Source organism: Triticum urartu, chromosome 3A (genome assembly GCF_056163025.1).
Source record: "Triticum urartu cultivar PI428250 chromosome 3A, HENAU_Tu73, whole genome shotgun sequence".
Lineage (NCBI taxonomy): Eukaryota > Viridiplantae > Streptophyta > Magnoliopsida > Poales > Poaceae > Triticum > Triticum urartu.
In genome coordinates this window covers 647880276-647902026 of record NC_141875.1, presented here as the reverse complement: position 1 = coordinate 647902026, position 21751 = coordinate 647880276, and the positions used below count along the sequence as shown (strand labels likewise).

At 44.6% G+C, this 21751-nt stretch overlaps 2 protein-coding genes and 1 pseudogene across 5 annotated transcripts; 1 reads left to right on the top strand and 2 right to left on the bottom strand.

Annotated features, from left to right (window-relative positions):
* Positions 1-582: 582 nt before the first annotated feature.
* On the bottom strand, positions 583-3505 carry LOC125528477 (ubiquitin C-terminal hydrolase 12-like). Of its 4 annotated transcripts, none has more exons than XM_087517022.1 (6): positions 3484-3505; positions 2932-3062; positions 2466-2664; positions 1624-1939; positions 928-1094; positions 583-815 (listed from the first exon to the last, which is right to left on the bottom strand). In XM_087517022.1, the coding sequence occupies exons 1-6, from the start codon at positions 3503-3505 to the stop codon at positions 646-648; spliced, it is 1005 nt and encodes a 334-aa protein (XP_087373148.1). In that variant the 3' UTR covers positions 583-645. The 4 variants fall into 4 exon arrangements, with proteins under 4 accessions (XP_087373148.1, XP_087373149.1, XP_048548903.2 ...); XM_087517023.1 differs by having other exon boundaries at positions 583-782; positions 913-1094; positions 2466-2632; positions 2936-3062; XM_048692946.2 differs by having other exon boundaries at positions 2466-2632; positions 2936-3062.
* Positions 3506-8768: 5263 nt separating this feature from the next.
* LOC147981065 (putative disease resistance protein At1g50180) lies at positions 8769-11942 on the top strand (annotated as a pseudogene).
* A 287-nt stretch (positions 11943-12229) lies between these two features.
* LOC125528478 (putative histone acetyltransferase HAC-like 1) lies at positions 12230-15749 on the bottom strand. The gene is made up of 5 exons (XM_048692947.2): positions 15337-15749; positions 14922-15054; positions 13245-13389; positions 12768-12856; positions 12230-12679 (listed from the first exon to the last, which is right to left on the bottom strand). Exons 1-5 carry the CDS (start codon positions 15465-15467, stop codon positions 12455-12457), a joined length of 723 nt encoding a protein of 240 aa, XP_048548904.2. The 5' UTR covers positions 15468-15749; the 3' UTR covers positions 12230-12454.
* Positions 15750-21751: the final 6002 nt, after the last annotated feature.

Here is a 21751-nt window from a genome sequence, read left to right as displayed (position 1 = left end):
TATCTGTTTTTTGCATCCCTAAAGCATACACAATGAATTCTCAAAAACTCAGCATAAAGAAATTTCACCTTTTTTGAGAGTCGCATAAACAATTCTTGAACCAATCACCATAGTGTGGCGTGCCGCCGCGCACTACCTGCTAGTGATGTACAATGGGTTATCTCTTATTATTATCTACAATATACAAGATATATACCTAAAAATATGATGAGAGATATTGTTACTAAGAGATCATTTCTTAACATGTATTCTGCCTAGTCCTTTTCATGGCTCCATGCTTCAAATCAAGTGCAAATGTCCATGCAACACTTCGTGTCAACTAAACTTCTAGTTCAATTTGGTCGATTGGATCGAAAGGAAGCAGAATCAAATGGCAGTTAACCTTTTGTGGGCCGATGTTTGAATGCATGAGGCCATGAAAATAGGATCATGGAACCACACAACATGCAAACGGAACTCATCAACTGACAAACATTGAAGTATTTCCAAATAATATAATATCACAGACAATATACCTAGAAATCATTTCTGGACTCCTTGTGAACATAAGAACATCAGTTAAGCTCACAACACCATCTCATATATACAACTCTAACTGCTAGGATGAAGGTGCATTATTTCTTCTTCGGGCCATGAGGTAAAGATCTAGCCATCATTGGATGAACCGACGATGGTGAGATCTGCCTTCACAACGCAGCTCGATCCCACAACATAGCCTCCAGACGGGTCCTTGAGTTCCTTGAGTCCAAAGAAGTCAGACGATCCCATTCCCTGTACACATACTAATTTATGTCCTTGTCCACATACCCAGAGACCTACGATTCACCACAAAAGTAAAGATCAATTGTAATCATCATGAGGTTACATATACTAGCTGCTTGAATCGCACATATCAGCTGCACTGATACTTGCTAAGGAGAGCTGAACCTGAAGTTGCAGTCCGGTGTTTCACATTCTTTTGGTTCAGGATGGATAGTGTCAATTCAACCACCTTGGCAGACTCCAAAGGGAGCTCAACCGAGTCATCCAGGGATAAGTACAAGCTGAGGCAATCATTATTGTGCTTGTCACCACGTGGATACATACGGATGTACCTGTTGACAAGAATGGGAAGTGACTCTTCAAATATACTAATTGGGTACCCGGGAAAGTGGTTGGTTACTGAAAGCAGAAACTTTGACCACAACTTGGTGGCATTACAATTGTACACACAAAAAAAACAAAGCAAAGCATGACTACAGTACAATAACAATTCGAGAAAATAATTGATATGGTATGTGACACTACTATGATAATGAAATTTCTGGATTTTTTTTCCTCCTAAACAACATACAGCCATGAAATTTTATACGCCAACATAGATTTTAGTACTAAATTGTTTCTAATTCGTTCCTGAATTTTCTGTACGCCATGCAAAAATCCTTCTGTATTGAAAGATTGAAACTGGGATGTGCTACCATGTCTGTAAATATCTTGGTTGCACGCTTAGAGATCAAGCTAAAATATCCGGTTGGAATATCTGAAGAACTGATAAGCTAAAGGATACATATAAGCTAAAATGTTGGATAACACATGCATGCTATTTATATAAATCATCTGTGATGTAACTACCCAGATGTATACCATTTAAGTCCGCCAACTTCAAATGTAGGAGAGCGGACGGAGTGCTTCAGGTCCAATTCAAGGAAATTATCCATGGTCCAAGTGTATGTCCCTTTAATGAACCCTTTCTTCTGGATAAAGAGATTCTGAACTGTGGTAGCCTTCTTCTGAACCACAACATCCTTCTTTTCAGGAGAAGAGACATCGATTTTTAATATCTCCACACCAAAGACACAGCTATCATCAACTAGAAAAGCAGATGATTTCAGTAGCTCCTGAAGAGGAATCAAGCAATGCGGCTTCGAGTAGGTATTCTTGACATCAAAGTTGTAGCTAGCTGTATTTAGGTAAAGGTTAGAACTTATAGAAGATTAGAAAACGAAGAAGTTGTAGCTAGCAGTGTTTAGGTAAAAGTTAGAAAATTAGAGAAACAAGAACTTGTATGTAAGATGAAAATATCCCAAATAACATATAATCAACTTTTCCGCGAAATAAAACATTTAATCAGCTTTCCCCCTGGTTAGCATTTAAGGAGAGGTCATCAAAGTAAAAGAGAACATGCATGTGTACTTTGGAACGTTGTTCCAATCAGAAGAATAATCTCAAGTGTGTGACGCACAGTACAGAAGGTCGACGGACAAACTTAACAGCAAAGAAAATATGAAGCGACTTGCTAATGGAAAAAGCAATTGATTATGTTACAGAACTTGTAGGTATTGATTTGTAATGATGGAATCTATAGCTCAAACTTGTGATGCACACAAGACTGTGTATGGACTCCCAGCTAATAGGATGGATGCACTCTTTTTTGCGGGGAAATTGGATGGATGTACTTGAAGAAACACATTCACGAGTCTATATACCTTTGCATCCACAATACTCTCCTTTTGAATGGTTGAATATTGACAACTCGAATACTGCATGCACTGTGTGAACTTGCTCCAACCATGCGTGGTATATCTCGAGAGAAAGAGCCACATATGGATTTCCCATAACACCTTGTTTGTGCTTTGGAGTCACTCGCAGGAACCTGGGATGGGAATTGAAGGAAACCAAGTAAGTCTATACAAGTCATAACTGAATCAAGCTTAATATCTTCACTTGATGCATCCTATATATATCCAGCTTCATCGTCTGGCTGTTTATATGGGGTTGTGAGATTGTGGTTGCTATTTCAACCTGACTGAAACATGATTTCTGAATAATCAACACCCCGAAATATTAGGTATTTAGTTAACAGACAGTTACTTTCTCCACTAGGAAAACCCAGATGATATTTATACATCTAATACGTTAATTCTGTGTTGCTATTGCGAGTATGATGCATACGTACCACCTGTACCCAGAGCATTCAAAAGCAGAGGAGACCGCCGATGCAGCGTTCGTCTCAAGTAGCGCTGAGAAGTCATGAACCTTCCATTTTAAATGTGGAACATGGGTCTCTCCTAAACTTGCAGGAGCTGAAATTTTCACCAAAGGAGGCAACAACTCAAAATTATATTTCCTTGGGAAAATGTAAGGGTACAGAATAATTGTCTATGTTAAAATTATATGAATGAGAATCTTGCATACAGTGATTTGTTAGAAGTGGCCACTAATATATTGCAGTAGTTACCACTTCACCAGTCACTAGTCAGGGTACACAAACGACAGAACATGCGTTTTTTCCCTTGTTTTTTTTTAATACAGGAGGCCACTTTTGCATGTATAGATAGTACTATCTACTATTGGCTCTAATGAATAAGCATTGCGACCAACAATGTGATGCATTCACAGGGATTCAGTTCATCAACGTGATGGTGACGAGGGCAAGAGCTTCCTCAATTTAAAGCTATTTGAAGTACATATAGTCTGAAGTTTGAATTGTGCAGAGAAAGATACCTGTGCTCCCGGCGTTGCCCATATTGGTCTGCCCCTTCCTCTTGTCTCCTACTGTATTGGTCTGCAAGTGAAATTAATCATGGCGCCTTAGCAAAAAGGGCATAATGGACAAGATATCTAATTAACCTAGATCAACACAGTTACTGCCAGGCAGGTATACAAAAACCATGCGTATGTGTTGGGACTACCGTATGTATTGCCACAATGCGGAGGTACAAAACAATTTTGACGGTTCGCGAGGATGTTAAACCCTAATCAGATCGGAGAGATCAAAAGGTCTAAGGGGGGAACACGCCACAGGTTGGGAGACTAGAAAGAAGGGGCCCGAATCTTGTTTCTCAAACGATGACGAAGAAATACTGAAAGCCGTCGAAACCTAGAAGGCGAAAGCAAAAGTCAGAGAGAGAACAAATACCTGGATTTGGCGCAGGTTGCACAATGGCTGACTTCCTGGGACGGCGTTTGTTGGAGCTGCGAGAGGGGTTATGCTTTTATGGACTAGTATACCGCTAACAGACAACTACAGCAAACTCCAATACGACTACACTACGTACAGAGGGAGGACTTTGACTAACTAATCAACCTAAGCCTAATTAGTAATTACTCTAGGACGCGCGGGCCGAGTTTGAGGAACTGAACCATGACTCTCATGAAACCATGACTTGTTCCTTGAAGTTATGGCATTGGTGGACAGTGACATGAGAAAGGCTCAATTGGGCAAGAAGAAGGAGCTGATTGCTGAGATTGTGCTAATTGGTGGAAGCACCATGCATGATCCCCAAGATTCGGAGCACACACGCACATCTGCCATGCACAGTCTTATTTTTGCAGATCGTCTTTTCTTGTGTTTTTTTCGTTTCTTCTCCAGTTTTTTCACATATTTTTCCCTGGTGTTTTTTTTATCATTTTTTGCTTTATATTTTTAAAAGTTTTCATTGTTTTAAAAGTGTTGTAGCACTGTAAAAATATTGCCAAACATGTATAGAAAAATGATTCTGATTTATACAAAAATGTGTAACATGCATGTAGAAAAAAATAGATGTCAAAAACATCTATTTTAAAAAATGTTAATCATGTATCTAATGCTATATGTGTATAATTAAGTGTTCCTAATGTGTACAAAATGTACAACGTGTATGAAAAAAGTAGACATCACAACATATATTTGAAATAAATGTTAATCATGTATTTGAAAAGTGTTAAATGTGTATCAAAAATTATTTCATATGTATATTAAAAGTATACAACGGGACGGAGTGGAAGAAGGGCGGAGATTCTCGACGAATATGGGAGCCTAGAAAACGAATATGGAAACCCAGAGAACGAATATAGGACTTTAAAGAAAGACTTAGAAGAGGAATATCGGAAATAAGCAGACATCAAAACATGTATATTTAAAAAAAAATTAATGGTGTATTTGAAAAATATTAAACATGTATACAAATAATGTTTCAGATGCATACAAAAAATGTACAATATGTATGAAAAATAGACATCAAAACATGTATTTGGAAAAAAAAAGTTAACCATGTATTTGTAAAAATGTTAAACTTGTATAAATAATATTGGTGATGTATACTAAAAATGTACATTGTGTGTGAAAAAAAGTAGATGTGTGTTAGAAAATGAAAAAGGAAAAAGAAAAACAGAGAAAATAAAATAAACCGAAAAGAAATATAAAAACTGAAAGAAAGCCAAAGAAAAAAAGAAATGAAAAGGAAACCAGAGAAAACCCACGTAAACCGCTGCAAACAGCGAAAACAGATAAGCAAAACCGTAGGGAAAATACTCTCGCGTTGTAGCTACAGTAATGAGCTGGCCTGATTCAAAGGCTCCCAGCTTCCCACATCCGCTTTCTTCATTCCGCCCAGCCGCTTCCACTCCCATGGGCTAAAAAAAGCCCGCTTTCCCACAGACACCGTCACCATTGTTGCTTCCTTCGTTCTGCCCGGCCGCTTCCACACCCACGCGCTAAAAAAAGCCCGCTCTCTCACAGACGCCGCCGCCGCCGTGAAAAATAAAAGAGGCGTCCGCTTCATTTTTCTTGTGGGAAGTGTTTGCTTCCGCTCTTTCTTTTACCTAAAAGAAAAAGGCGCTTCTGCTCCGCCGCTGTCGCTTCGTGTCGACATACAGGCGTCCATTTTTCCTTTTTTATTGGGGGAGCGTTTGCTTTGGAAAAAAAAGTAGGATGTCCATCCATCGCCGCCTAACAAGCGAAGGCCATCCGCCATTGCTCATTAGCGCCTTCGCACGTCTGGCCCCCTCGTCTCATGGGTTAGCACGCTCGCATCCCCTCTCCCCTATTGCTTCTATGTCCTTTCTCTTCCCGCCACCTGAGCTAACCGCCGCCTCCATCCTACGAAAACCGACCTCCTCTCGCAGCTCCCCGCCAAGTCCATCCACCGAGTGCGCCTCCAAGCCACCTCATCTCCCACTGTAACCACCGCAAAAGCTAGCTGATTATGTATAGTTAGATTGCTTTTTTGATGCAAGTAATTGTTTATCTATTTATCACTGATCCTATCAAAATGTGTGTGCTTGCAGGCTGAACTAGAATTCGGGCCGCCGATGTCAGAGGTGGTGGAGGCGTTAATCCGGCTTGTGCACAAGGCCAACATGACCAAGTGGATGCTTGACAGAGACAACTCCCTGCAAGGCGACGACCAAGACCAGGATTTCATATGATGCTATCGAGGGAACCCTTGCATTGCATTTGAGATTGTATTAATTTTTACATATTTCCTGTAGCACATAGTCTGAGAGAAAAGTGGAAGAACAAAATAGAGATAGTGTCTGGTTCCATCTGTACATATGACATAGGTTTTTGCTTGATATACCCAAGTAAAGGTGTTGTTTGTGGGTGTTGCTTGAAGAACACGTCGCTTGCCCCGAGCTTTGTCGTGCGGTTGTATTACACAAACACCCGCAAGCTAACTACTTCCTCCGTCTCATAATATAAGACCGTTTTTTACACTAGATAACTAAAGCACATGCCTGAGATGATGATATTTGTCAAGAAGAACAAGAAATCAGTTTAAAATCTATACCTACTATTAAAGGGAATAGATATTCTTAATTTGGTTTAGTCCTTTATATTTAGTTTACACACGTTAAGCGATCTGGACCAGCTACTTGTATGTTGATGGGCCTTTTATGGGCTTTCATAGAAAGACCGCGAAAAATAATTGGGTCAAAATAAATCAACATTGTGGGAATTGAACACAAGACCTCCTGTCTATCTCTTAGATGTAACAACCAAAGACTTATGCACCTTCCATATTTACTAATCCCAACTCACTCTAAATATACGAGTGGCAGTCATCATGTTTATTTATTTATTTTTGTGAGAAAATGAGTTGATATTAAAACGGCCAAATTACTGAAAGGCTCACACAGAAAAGGAAATTACAACCAAGCCCCTCTGCAACCCGACTACGCCGGCGCCGTGGACGAGCCGGTGACGCGCCGTTCGCCGCTCGCTGACGCCTTGGATCGAAGCAGCCCCTGGGCGGAACGGAAAGTCTCTGATCAACGGTCCCTGAGGGTCTACATCCATGGCCATCGTCGTCGTCGCACTGCTCAACATCGCCTTCCTTCTCCAGATCTTCAACCGCCGGAACCGCCATCCCTCGATCTCCGGCACGGGGGAACCGTGCACGGCCTCTCCACCGAGCAGCGAGCACGAAGAAAGGAGCTGGTCCACGGCGGAGCTCCACCTGAACTTCGCTGTCAAAGGGGAGACCAACACCTGCAAAAAGCTGATCCAGTCACACCGCTGCCTCCACGACGCCACCGGCTGGCTCCCTAGGCACTCCTACACTATGTACACACTGCAAATCGGGCCTCCCCCGTCCTCCCGTCGCCGGAGCGTCCGGCGGAGGGCGAGGGAGCCGCCGATTCGGCAACGGCGAGGTGGAGAGCCCGGGGTTCGCACAAATCGCCCTTCGTTCCTGTAGATGGGGAAGGGTGAGGTCCAAGGCTCATGTTTAGGGAGAGCTAATTAAGCGAATGAGCTAATAAAGAAAGGATTGTGGGCTTAAATATAATATTTAAATGAATGTGGCTAATTAAAGAAAGGATTATGGGTAAATCGGTGGAATAACTATTAGAAAGATTATGGTATTAATAAATCCTACATCAAGGATTTGAGGTAAAAAGGTAGGATAATTAAAAGAAAGGATCTATAAGCCTTAATGTGTTGGGGCTACTAAATTAGAAAAGAAAGATTTGATTCCCGACTAAAACGGGTAAGGACTTCATGGTAATTAATGAAAGGATCATACTTAAATGCCATTAAAAAGAGATTGTATTTAAATGAAATCAGTGGGACATTACGCCCCGCAAAGAAAATATGAACACGACTAAATTGCGACGTATTTTTTATGTTCATTTTGTAGAAGGACGATGTTGCGTTGCAACATGTTCTTCATAATGAATCCAATGCTATGGGACATTATGCTTGTGCAAAACATCAATTTTCCCCGTTGCAACGCACGGGCATATGTGCTAGTTAATAGATCAAGAAAAGAAAGCAAGCAACATCATCATCGATCGGTGCACGTAATCCAAAACCAAAAGCAAAAGATTCTTCTCTAGAAAAAACCGAAAGTTCAAAACAACCTCCACGCAACAAGAACTTGATCAAAAAGTCATCCAAAAGTATATTTTTTTAATATTAATACAGACACAATCGCTCATATACTCACCCCTATAAACACACACACGCACACCCTACCTCTATGAGCACCTCCAAAAGATTGAGCCAACATGTCATCTTGAAATTTACGTAGTCACCGTATGTGCTACATCCAAAAGTAAATGAAGCCCACAATATGGACCGGGCTAGCAATAGAACAGAGGACGACAAAAATACGGAACAGACTCAATATTATAGGTGTATTGATGAATGAAGGATATAAAACGAGAACAGGGCAGTGTCCAAATGGTCCGGGTCGCAGTAGTTCGACCCCTGCGTGGAGCGAATTCCTGTATTTCTCTCGCTAAGGAGTGATCTCGAAAAGGAGTTAAGGAGGCTCCTAAAATTCCTTCGAGTGGCATTTTTTGTCCGTCGCGACGTCCCTTTGTTGTTTTTTTTGGAAAAAATTCCCGCAATCACCTCCTCGCGTCTCGACGTCCTCCTCCTCGCTCCCGATTCCTTCTCTCCTCGCCGCAGCCCCCGTCCCTGTCCCCTTCTCAAAAGCTCCGCCATCCATGTCCCGTACTCCCTTGGAAAAGCTGGATTTTTTCGACGGGAGGAGCAATTCCGGCTTCATCCGGGCGTGGCGATGCCGGATCCTGCGACGACGCCGATGCAAGCCACCAAGGGCATCACATGCCCTCTGCCGGCCGCGCTTCCGCGAAACCCTAGCGTCCCGGCGACCATCTCTGAGGCAGTTTCTTTCTGTAGCAGCCAACCCGAGGAGAAGGCCGGCCCGGACAAATTCTCGGAGCAGTACGCCCGCCGCTCCAGCAACTTTCCTCACCGCCATCGTCATTAAGGTCACCCCCATCCTTTAAGAATCATGATTTTTATTTCCCATAGGAATTTTGACTTTAACTAGCAAATATGCCTGTGCGTTGCAACGGGAGACAAAAAATTATGGCTAACCAAATAAGTATGACTCAATATCCTGATATATGAGTGCACTCTATTTTCACATAGTGGTTCACCATGTTGCTATTTTTTTCTCACCTTAGCCGATGATGGCCGCGATGTTCACGTGATCACAATGCACTCGACGTGATAAATTCCAAGGCTATGAGTTTGCCAGTGCATGCCACACTTGTCACTATGTTGCGCAAGGGAACGTTTAAAACTTTAAAAACAAATCTCATTGACCACGAGCTACTCCCAACGCCAAGACATATAAAGACTTTCGAAAGACTAACCAAATCCTAAACATAAAATACTTTTGAATCAGTGAACAGTTTTTCGTAACGACAAATATTTTTTTTAATTTTTGATTTTTTCAAAAAATTCATGAACATTAGTTTTGTTTACAATTTTTTTGAATGTATGAACTGGTTTCGTATTGATTAACATTTTTTGACTCGACAAACATTTTTTGAATTGATGAACTTTCTTTTAAATTGGGGAACAAAATTAAAAAAACAACTATTTATTATTATTATTGTGAACATTTTCTAAAATTTCAAGGACATTTTTTTCCAAATTCCTGAATATGTTTTGAATACACGTTCATTTTTTCAAAATCATGAACATGATTTTATTTACCGACCATTTTTTACAAATTGTGTTTTTTTTTATAATTTTGCGAACAGTTTTGCAAAACCACCAACATTTTTTGAATGTGCAAACTTTTAATGATTTTCTAAACATGTTTGAATTCACATATATTTTCTGTTTTTTTATCAGACTTATTTCCAGAATTAATTTTTTAACTCACAACTTTTAGAATATTAAAATCCAGAATTAATTTAAAGATGAAAGAAGAAAGAAAACAGAATGAGAAAAGAAAAGACAAAAATGAAAAATGAAAAAACTCAAGGGGAGTGAAGCCCCACACATGGGCCGGCCCATAAACGCATACATGAGTAGGACATGTGTGAGAAAAGAAAGATAAAAATTGTGGAAGTTGGGGATCGAACCCTGGTCTCACCGATAAAAGAGCGATCGGCCAACCACTCCGCTGCTCCTCATTTTGTGACCCCTACTCGTCGCGCCCGTATAAAATAACGAATGAGGTGACGTTTTTGTTCCAAAAAAACGAATCGTTTTTCCACTTACGGGTGGCATTGGTGGGTAATTTTAACCAACTTGAAGGGTAATTTTAATGACGGACGACCAGAAGCGATAGCCGCTTTATTAATAGGTAAAGATTGGAAGAAGGATAGGAATGTCTCGTTACCAAGTTGGAACGTTCATCCTACTACCTTTAGCAGTCAAGTGGTGCCCTTGTATTTGTAGCCAGAAGTCACAATGTATTCTGCAAAATCCACAGTACGGCTGTTGGTATTTCTTGGATAATGAACCAAGAGTAGTGAAGTTCTGTGAAGCTGTAGTATTATTCAACCTCACCGTTCAGCTAGTAATTAATTTGCATAGAAAGGCTCAGCGGTTCTTCCGTATTAACCTTAACATTCAGCTAGTAATTTCAATTTGTATTGCCAACAGAAAGGTGGGTGGTTCTACTTCTTTGCTTTGCTATTCTAATATACTGTGATGTGTGAGCTGACAATTAACTCGATGAAACTGATGATATACCAAACAACCACATATACTAGATGGCTATCGTTTAACGACATGCGGTGGTTCAGAATCCACCGAGTGTCTGTTGCTGAACTTGGTCATTCTGTCTGAAGCGGCATGCAGCTGTTTATTGAGGTGAGTCCAAGACTCCAAGTCGAGTGAGCAAGCAGAGTAGAGAGAGAGATCAGATGAATAATTCAATTTAGTCCGATGGGATCCTTGGACCATGGCATCTTATGTTGTTATGACAATGCGATGTGTCTGTGTTGTTTTTTCAACAGTCACATGAAGTTTAGATGCCGTTGCACCTGATTTATCTGGTATATTCATGTTTTACAATCATCTCCAGTTTAGTTTCAGGTTTCAGATAACAAAGCAAACGATCTGACTTAGGTGAGTGTTTTGTTTTCACAGGGAAATCTAACTTACTGGCCGTTATCTGTCTGAGAAAAACTCCCTCACCACTACTACTTCTCACATAGCAAGGGGTATCTACCTAGCTTTTTCCACTGGAGCAAGTCTGCAAGTACCACTCGGTGCTCACCACCACTTCTCTCAGGGCAAGCTATACAGAGGACTAATTTTTATTTGCGTGCTTGTTGTCAGTACTAGGTCAAACCTGAGCGAACCCTGCAACCAATGGCGGGGGTTCTGAGATGCTTTGGCATCCTACGTGACCAGCATGCTCGCCGAGATGGCCAAAGAGGAGGTGGCCATGCTAATCGGTGTGTCCAATGGGATCAAATACCTGGGCATCAAGCTTGGGGACCTCAAAAATTTCCTTGCTGATGCTGATTGGATGAACATCATCGATGAGAATATGCGGGGGTAGGTGGGGCAACTGAAGCGTGCCATGTACCTTGCCACTGACATCATCGACCTATGTCAGCTCAAGGCCATGGAGCAAGGTCAAACCAAGGACAGGGGGTGCCTCAACCCTCTGCTCTTTTTCATGTGGAATCCCCTCCACGCTCGCGACATCGGCACCCGCATCAAGATGCTCAACCAAAATTTGGATGATATTTGCAAGAGGGACAGCAGTTTGAATTTCATCAAGATAGAAGCCTATGAAGACCGAAAGATTACTCAATCTCTCGCCACTAACCGCAAAACTGATTCATTGATGGAGCAGTCAGGTGCAGTTGGTGAGAAGACCAAGCAGGACATGAGGGCACCTGTGGAGGTGCTGACAAGGGAGGCAACTGGTGACAAGGGATTCTGGTTCTGTCAGTATGGACAAATCATATGAGAAGAGAAGGCGCAAGCCTCGGAGTTCTCCTCGGTAGCCTTATGCAAGTGAGTGCAACAAGGAAGCTCCATGTATGGCTTATGCTAAGTGAGTTCTCCGAGGTGGCCTTATGCTCGTTCTGCTATCTATGGCACCCCCAGCCTCCATATGTATGGCTTGGCCCTCCGCCACTCAGCGTTTGTACCTCCAGAACTATTGCCAATTAATAAGGTTGTGACTTGTGAGACTCAAAAAAAGGTGACAACGCAAGACCAAATCTTCAAATATGTGTCAGGCCATACTGCAGAGCGCGCAAACAACCAAATATACCTTAACGATCAGAATATATATTTTCAAGGTGCCAAGCACAGGTTTTGATTTCCCACAGGAAGAGACTACGGTTTATTACAAGCGGCGGATGCAGATCGGTAACACGCCCCCCGAGTACCAATAGTTGAATGGTAACGATAACCCTGTGAATAATAGTTCAGATAGGATGATGAAATGCCAGCGACGAGAAGGGCTGGATCAGTTTAGTCCATGGTAGCAGGGAGGTAGACGCGGTGGAAGCTGTTCATGGTGAGTCCCCTCCAGCAGGCAGGGCACCTGTTCTGAGCCTGGACGGAGAACTTGATGCACTTGTGGCAGAAGATGTGGCCGCAGATAGTTGATGACGCATCGACCAGCTCGTCGAAGCAGAATGGACAGCTGAACTTTGGTTCCTCTGAGACCTCCTTCTTAACAGGTGCACGGATTGCCTGCGTTTCCATATATAGGTAGTAGTGATGAGCTGATAAAACTAGCGTAACACGTTACCATGGGTGAAGTCCAGTGTAGTGTTCTTACCAAGTTGCTGTTCGACACTTTTGAGTGGTCATCGCTAGAGTTTATCCCCAGAGATAGTAGTGTGTTCACAAGCTCGTTGGAGGTATCCCCTGGAAAGAAAGCAACGCAAACCAAGCTAATAAATTGGAAGCATGATTTACAGGGCACACTAGCTAGCATAATGCTCTATATAAGATTAATAGCATATAGATGGTCACTGACAGTGAACATTTTGATATCTCAGCTCTGCTCTGGTTCATACGTTATGCTAAGCAAAAGGGAAATTAAGAGTCTGAAGGAAGAAGATACGTCAAGCTAATTCCTAATGGTGGATCTTTAAGGTTAAAATTTCACTTTGATCTTTAAGCTAATTGCAGAAGCTCAGTAAATAAAACATCATGTGCAAATTGCAGTGAGGTAACTGGATGGAGAACCAGGATTATTGCAGCAGATGTTGTTGTCTGCCACAAAAAACATTCAACGATTTGTAGTAAGCACCTTGCGTGACACCAGGTGCCGGTATCATGCCCCCATGAGCATACGCAGTGGAAGATGCTCTCTGCCTCTGAATCTGAGCAAGCGAGGTCACAGCAAACTCGAAATGTGGCTCAACTGGTCCATTCGTCATGTTGCAGTACTCCCACTGCCGAAACAACAGGTGAAAGGTGATATCATCAGAAAAAATGATGAGACAGCGATTTACATGTCGGGTCTAAACCCTAGCTCTCTCTCTCTCACACACTCGTGCTCGAACGGAGGAAGAAGAAAGAGGGGGCAGTGGTGGTTTTCGGCGACGAAAGCCTCGCTGCATAGACAGCGTTTCTTCTCAAGTTCAAACTCCGGCACCCTGCCGTTACAACGAACAGAACACGCGAATATGGTGAATCCTAACGCTTTGCGCGCACAACACGAATCCCTAGCATTGCTTATTCATGTGGATGCGTGCCCCTTGCATGTGCATGTTTCTTTCCTCTCTCTCTCCCTGCACACACGCTGCACATACTGACACATGCATGCCTACTTTATCTTCCCTCTCCCTTCTAATTAAATCACCTTTTATTTTGCTCTGACAATTTAGATGATTCATATCTTTCAAAGCAAAATTGCGTTTTTTAAACTTTTTACATATTTGAATTCGTGGTGCCAAGCCCTTTAGAACAAGATCTGGTTTGGATACATTTGAAAAATATTTTTTTTGAAACAGTGAAGAACTTTATAGATTGTAGGTCCGCACTTTGTTAGAAATATTAAAGAACTTTGCTAGAAATTTTATCTGAAGCCGAAGAACTTTGTTAACACAGTTTCTGAACTTTGCCATAAAAAATAGAAGAACTTTATATACACAGTGTGATTGTTAGTTCGTGGTGTGTGAAAGAAAGGAATCCCAAAATATTAATTCTGAATGTGAGATCTTAATTAGCATCCAGGTTGGTTAGGCGCCCAATTAAAAAGTATTGCAGTCTAGTATTACCATCTCAAAACGTGATGAATGCAGCCACTTCTGACAAAGAATATAAAGGACTTGCATGGCTGACACGATGGTGGCCCATGTCGATTGGACATCACGCTTGATGAGTGGCAGCGATTTCAGTTGTGTGCGCATAGAGTTAGTAAAAATTCATGTCCCAGAACACGGGCTTTATACCCGCGCCAGTACTAGGGCACGACCCTCACGCCTCCTACCCACTCGAGCGCGCGATTCGGTCGCTCTGGCCGTGCCCACGACGCGCTCCCACGTGTGCATGACGCGGCGGGCCCGCAACAGATCGCCACGCTCACCCCTCTATCTACGTCAACGACCTAGCCCTACGCTGGCGGACTCGAACACGAGCCTAGCTCACGCACCACCACAACACGCACACACGCACGCCTACGGACACGACACGGCCACGCACCAGTGCCCGGCTCGACCAGCACGCGCGCGCACACACACACGCCTATGGACACGACGAGGCCACTCACCAGCGCCCGGTTCGACCAGCACGCACACACACGCACACTGATCACTACCACGGTGGCTTATTCCTAACATTACTTCCTAGTCAAGAGATGGACGAGGGATATACTTACATACAAAAGAATAAGTAAAAAGATGCTTATTCCTAACATTACCTTCCTAGTCAAGAGATGGACGAGGGGTACATACGTACAAAAGAACAAGTAAACAGAGCGCACCTTGTTTGGGTGTTTCTCAAACAAGACTTTCTCGACCCGCCTAGCAAGTTCCGGCAGCCCCCGCTGCCAGTCAGCAGGTACCCTCTTTCCTTCATATAATCTCGCAGTTACCTCCCATCGTGCATGCTCCATTCTGGCAATTCAAGAACAAGGAAATAGAATCAAATAAAGAAGGCTTTCATGTGCCCCCACCTCGCGTGTTTTGGAAATTATGTCAAACAAGACCTTGCAAAATAAGGGAAGGTTATCAACCATCTTTTTTTTGAGAAAAAGGAAGGTTATCAATCTCGGTGCTGTGTGAAAGTTGATTCTAATTCAGTGCATATATACACTTGAAACCCCTGATTGAATAACTAGTGGGCACCACCACATCCTACATAAATTTCTACGGAGATAGAAGTAGTAAAGCACTTACATCCTCTGGCGGTAATTGTTGCGCAGCGCCACTAGCATGGGATCGCCAAGGCCCATCACATCCTCCCTCCGCTGATGCTGCAGCGGTGGCACATCGGCGCCGCCAATGCCACTGCCGCCCAACCGATTCATCTGCACCGCCTTCCCCTCGCTCACCTTCGCAGCCAACCGCAATCAAAACGTGGGGTCGACTGATGTGGCGAAGGTTTCTAGAGTAAGGATGAGCACTTGTAGTGCCTCGTCTATGATGAGATCGCGTTGATTTGTATCAGGGACTGGAGAATTCGGGGAGAGAAGAGACGCTGAACAGGATGAGAACGCGGGGAAGAGGCGAGGTGTTCACAAAAGCTTTCATTCAGCATCCCTTACACACACGCGCTTTTGCTGCATAGCCAGCTCATACCCATCCCAACTACCCTTTTTGTTTATTTTGTATCCGGATAGCTCCTTCTCGTCGCCTTTAGCAAGGGAGGCGTGACACTCATCGTAAAGCGGCGCTTGAGTACGACGTGATCTTCTCACGTCACGACACCAACAGATAGGGTTGACATTGGACCTTGACAAACATCATCGCCTCATTGCCTTTGGTCACGATGCGAAGATAGGTGGGCCCAATAACACATACACACTTACCTTCATGTCCCACAAATTTTCCCGTTTTTTTTATATTTTTTTAGTGGGTGACCTCATTTTCATAGGCGGTAGCATGGGATGTGTGACACTTGTCTCCCTTGAGGCGAAGCCCCTCCCGAAAATGCAGATGCCGGAGAGCGACACTTGAGAAGATCATTATCTTCCTATGTCATGATAATCCTCTATTGTTCGATCTTGTTCGTGTGTGTCTTCCTATGGTCTTTATCTTGATATGTGTTTGAAAGGACACGCGCCTCTAATAAGGATTTTGGTGTTAATTACATTATGATTAGATGACAAACTATGTTTTGAGTGTGTGCTTTTAGTATACACATCATTGGAAACGGAACATAAAGTTGGTTGGCGGCCCCTAAGCTATAACGATGAAATAAGACAACACATTAATTCTTTTTAGAATAACCTGAATAAACATCATTCAGAGTTATGGGTACATTCAGCGAGCCATAGCTCACGTACATCATCCGAGATGTTATCGATTTTGTCCTGGTTGCCTTTTGTCTTTGTCAGAGCCGCTAAGGAATTGGCTAGGCCATTGCGGCCGCGTTTAACAGCAATCACCACCGTAGACTTGAACCATTTCTGCATGAGCTTAGGGCCCGTTCGGGAACACTCCGGCTCCCAACTCCGTGGAGCTGAAGTGGCGGAGCGGAGCGGAGCGCAGTTCATTTTGGTGAAGCTGCCATTCTGCCGCTTTGCATTTCAGCGCCGAGCGGAGCGGAGCAGCTGGAGCGGTTCGTTGCCGAACATGCACTTAATATCATGGATCAGTGGTAAGCACTCCGAGGACACTGGCTCATTGGACGTGAGGTCTTTGACCACCGCCGCACAGTGTAGCTCTAGAATCAAGCCCCCCGGGTACAACTTCGTTAGGGCAGCCACTCTGACGGATGCTCTGCCAGCCAATCTTTGGCGACTGCACCTACTGTACTTTGTCTCGAATCAGCCTATATCACCTTGGGGGTGGGGGGGGGGGGGGGATCCACCGATTTGTCACGGCTAGTTCTGCCTATCTTAGCTGTTCAATGAACAGGAACCCCTTTTCCTTGTGAGGTTACCGAAAAGGCTGATACGTCCATTTTACATCATATTTTTATATTGATATTTATTGTATTGTGGTAGAAGAGGATTTTAAAGCAAGCATTAATATTTCATTCATGTGGGTGTTGACTTAGAATACGATACATCCAACAACGCTAGCCACATGCCAGTGCCGGTGGTAACGAGAGGACTTCATACTTTTTTGGGTACTTAATACATTTGCAAAAAGGTCGAGGGGAAACTCCAACGAGGATTAGCAAATCAACCGCAAATCTCGGTCCGAACAATTTTGGTCATCCAACCAAGGTCACTTAAAATATCTGGACATATTTGGACGTCCGCTACTTCGGAATCTGACAGCACGACCCAACCAAAACCCTTCTTTCTTTGCGCCGTCTCGAGGACCCTCTGCGCATTTTGAGCGGACATGGCCGGCCGACTGCCCGTATTCGCGTCTCGAATGACCGGTCATTTGCCAACCCTGCATTCACAAGGGGTGAAGCCCGAGAAGCCTACTCCGACGCTCTGCATTCAACCCTTGCTCTACCTGACCTGGTTATTTAAGCCGGACGGTACTGGCGAGAGACATGAAAATAGACCCAGCTTGGACCCCCCATAAGGCAAGTGTGGTTGCACTGGTTATCTGTCATCTCTATTTTATTAGAAGCCACACAACAAAATTAAGGATTCATTTAAATTACTCACATCAATATTTTATTTTTTGCAGGGTTGACGAGAAGGGCTCATGGTAGTACAGTGCCGCCATGGCGTCCGGCTACAACGCGTTGAAGGAGTTAACCATGAGGCCGTCGGCTTGGGCGAGCACGCGGCCGTTGGCGACGAAATGTTGGGTGAAGAGGTGCTCTGGGTCGTGCAGCTCCTGCGCGAGGGAGGCCCTGGGGACACCCCCACCGCGTCGACGTCGTCTTGCTCCTGCGCCTGGCGCCAGCGGGCACGTCGCCGCGGAGGCTGGTCTCCTGCGCCTGGCCCTCCTGCCGTGTTGCACAGCCTGGTGCAGCGGGGTGTCGCCGGCCTTGTTGGCCATGAACAGAGGCCGCTGCGCCTCCGTTCTTTTGGCGCCGAGCTCCACGGCGCGCCGCATCAGGCCCGTCCTCGCCTCCTACGACGGCTCCCCGTCGCCTTCCCCTTCCCGCGCTGCGTCGGGCCTACCGCCGCATCGGGGACGTTGGGGCAGCACGGGAGCACATTACTCATGACCCGCCGCAGCACGGACGCCGGGGCCGGGAACGTGACCCGTGGCGACGCCGCCCCGGACGGCGCGCGGACCGTGGAGAAGACCATGAGCAGGGACATGCATGTGAGCAATGCGAGGAACACGACGAGCCAGAGGCGGCGGCCAGAGATAGACGTGGCTGTCGCTGGCGACAACACCCCGTTCTCGTACTTGTTCGAGGGCTGGCGGACGAGGAGCAGCTTCGGCCCGAGCATTGCCTTTATCTCTCCCTACCCTGGGTAACCAACCAAGCTAATCAGCAGAGCAGGCAACTGGAGTGGTTGGTGCTCGAGTTCTTGTGCCCCTGTTTTTCTTGTGCTTCGAGGGAAGAGCTCCTGTTGGCGTGCTTCAGCGAGCCTAGCTTGGCAGGCTTGCCACTTGACAGTGAGCAGGGAGCAGGAGAAGGAGGAAGAAGGTCACCGGCGCCACGGGCTGCCTCTGCTCGCTGGCGTCGACAGTGTCACGGTGGTGCAACCCGATGCACATAAGGTGCTTGTTGAAATGTCAAACAGAGAAAGAGAGGGAGGAAGAAGAAGGTTGATGCTGACATGTGGGCCCCACCTGTCTTAACGGTCAACTTAATAGTCCGGCGTAATGGCCCCGCCACGTTAGCCCTGACAAGCGGGCCCCTCATGTCATTATCGCGTTTAAATCATCTAAGTCGGTCGTCAATCTTTTTCGGTAGTTTTTGGGGACGAATTGGAAAAAAAGTGGTAGTTTTCGATCAAAAATTTGAAAGTGGTAGTTTTGTGGGACGGTCACCCCAATTATGGTAGTTTTTTTTTCTCAAATACTCTAATTGTGGCCGCAGTTGTTGGCGGCAGCTTGGCGGAGGTTCTCGGCATCCTCAGAGTCGGAGTCGAAGTCTTCATATTTTGGTTTCTCTTTGATTACTTGCTTATGAGTTGAAGTATGGTATCCAACACATTGGACAAAACCCTTTTTTTTGCCTTTTCTTATTGCTGACACTTGTATTGAGCAGTATTATGTGAACTTGTTGAGTACCTCATATATGTGTTGTTGTCAATAGTAAGGGCTCATCTAAACTGTATTTTGATCAATGGGAGCAGTGCTACCATCAAACTGCATTTTGCTGTTGGAAGAAGGAATGGATCTCCGGTCAGATCTGTTCTAGCCGGTGCGGCCTGCTCCATGCGCGACGACGGTGATCGGTAGCGATCCCGTGCACACGAGGCTAGATGGAGATTCCTGTTGGGGAACGTATGATCACGCAAGATCTAACTAGGACATGCATAGCTACGAGAGGGGAGAGTGTGTCCGCGTACCCTTGTAGACCGAAAGAGGAAGCGTTTAGTAACGCGGTTGATGTAGTCGAACGTCTTCGCGGTCCAACCGATCTAAGCACCGAACGTACGGCACCTCCGTGTTCTGCATGAAGGAAATATGCCCTAGAGGCAATAATAAAGTTGTTATTTATATTTCCTTATATCATGATAAATGTTTATTATTCATGCTAGAATTGTATTAACCAGAAACTTAGTACATGTGTGAATACATAGACAAACTGAGTGTCACTAGTATGCCTCTACTTGACTAGCTCGTTAATCAAAGATGGTTAAGTTTCCTAACCATATACATGAGTTGTCATTTGATTAACGGGATCACATCATTAGATAATGATGTGATTGATTTGACCCATCCATTAGCTTAGCACGATGATCGTTTAGTTTGTTGCTATTGCTTTTTTCATAACTTATACATGTTCCTATAACTATGAGATTATGCAGCTCCCGAATACCGGAGGAACACTTAGTGTGCTATCAAACGTCACAACGTAACTTGGTGACTATAAAGATGCTCTACAGGTGTCTCCAATGGTGTTTGTTGAGTTGGAATAGATCGAGATTAGGTTTTGTCACTCCGTGTATCGGAGAGGTATCTTTGGGCCCTCTCGGTAATGCACATCACTATAAGCCTTGCAAGCAATATGACTAATGAGTTAGTTACGGGATGTTTCATTACGGAACGAGTAAATAGACTTGTCGGTAACGAGGTTGAACTAGGTATGATGATACCGACGATCAAATCTCGGGCAAGTAACATACCGATGACAAAGGGAACAACGTATGTTGTTGTGCGGTTTGACCGATAAAGATCTTTGTCGGTGTCAAAACCGGCGGATCTCGGGTAGGGGGTCCCGAACTGTGCGTCTAAGGTGGATGGTAACAGGAGGCAGGGGACATGATGTTTTACCCAGGTTCGGGCCCTCTTGATGGAGGTAAAACCCCACGTCCTGCTTGATTTATTCTTGATGATATGGGTATTACAAGAGTTGATCTACCATGAGATCGGAGAGGCTAAAGCCTAGAAGCTAGCCTATGGTATGATTGTATGTTGTCCTACGGACTAAAACCATCCGGTTTATATAGACACCGGAGAGGGTTAGGGTTACACAAGGTCGTTTACAAAGGAGGAGATATCCATATCCGTACTGCCTAGCTTGCCTTCCACGCCAAGTAGAGTCCCATTCGGACACGAGACGAAGTCTTCAATCTTGTATCTTCATAGTCCAACAGTCCGGCCAAAGGATATAGTCTGGCTGTCCGAAGACCCCCTAATCCAGGACTCCCTCAATAGCCCCTGAACCAGGCTTCAATGACGTCGAGTCCGGCGCGCAGTATTGTCTTCGGCATTGCAAGGCGGGTTCCTCCTCCGAATACACCCCGGAAGAATTTGAAGACAAGGATAGTGTCCGACCCTGCAAAATAAGTTCCACATACCACCGTAGAGAGAATAATATTTCCACAAATCTAATCTGCTGACACATTTCGGCAACATGACGTTATGTCATGGCCCGGTGATTATTTGAACCGTTTCCTTTAACTAACTCTGCACATAACGCGAGGCGGTTTCTTGACATGTCTTGTCAAAGCAGAGATCGTGTTCTCCTAATTACGGGATTCTCATCAATACGGTCATGGGTAACCCAACCGTGCCTAGGACTCCTAGATTTTAGGCAAGTCCCAAACGGCTACGGGGAGGACGCTTGATATTCACCCTCTTTATAAAGGGACAAGGCTTTTACTTTTTTCCTCCTGTGCTCAATCGAATCCTTCCCCCGCCTCGAGTTCTAACACCCAAAGCCTAGGTCAGGTGCTTCGGACCTTCAATCATGTCCGGATCTAGCCTTCAAGGCCGGTGGATGCCCTCCTCCGTTACGGAAGATGATATCAAGAAGTTGAGGGAGGCCAGATACCTGACCGTCGAGGTTTCGCATCGGTTGCCTGCCCGAGGGCAGGTCGTCCCTACTCCCAAACCCAACAAGAACATTGTGTTCGTCTCCCACTTCCTCCGAGGCCTAGGCCTCACTCTGGATCCCTTCGTTAGGGGTTTGATGTTCTATTATGGGCTAGATTTCCACGATCTAGCCCCAGACTCCTTTCTCCACATCTCGGCATTTATTGTCGTATGTGAGGCCTTCCTCCGCATTACCCCTCACTTCGGCCTGTGGCTCAAGACCTTTGACGTG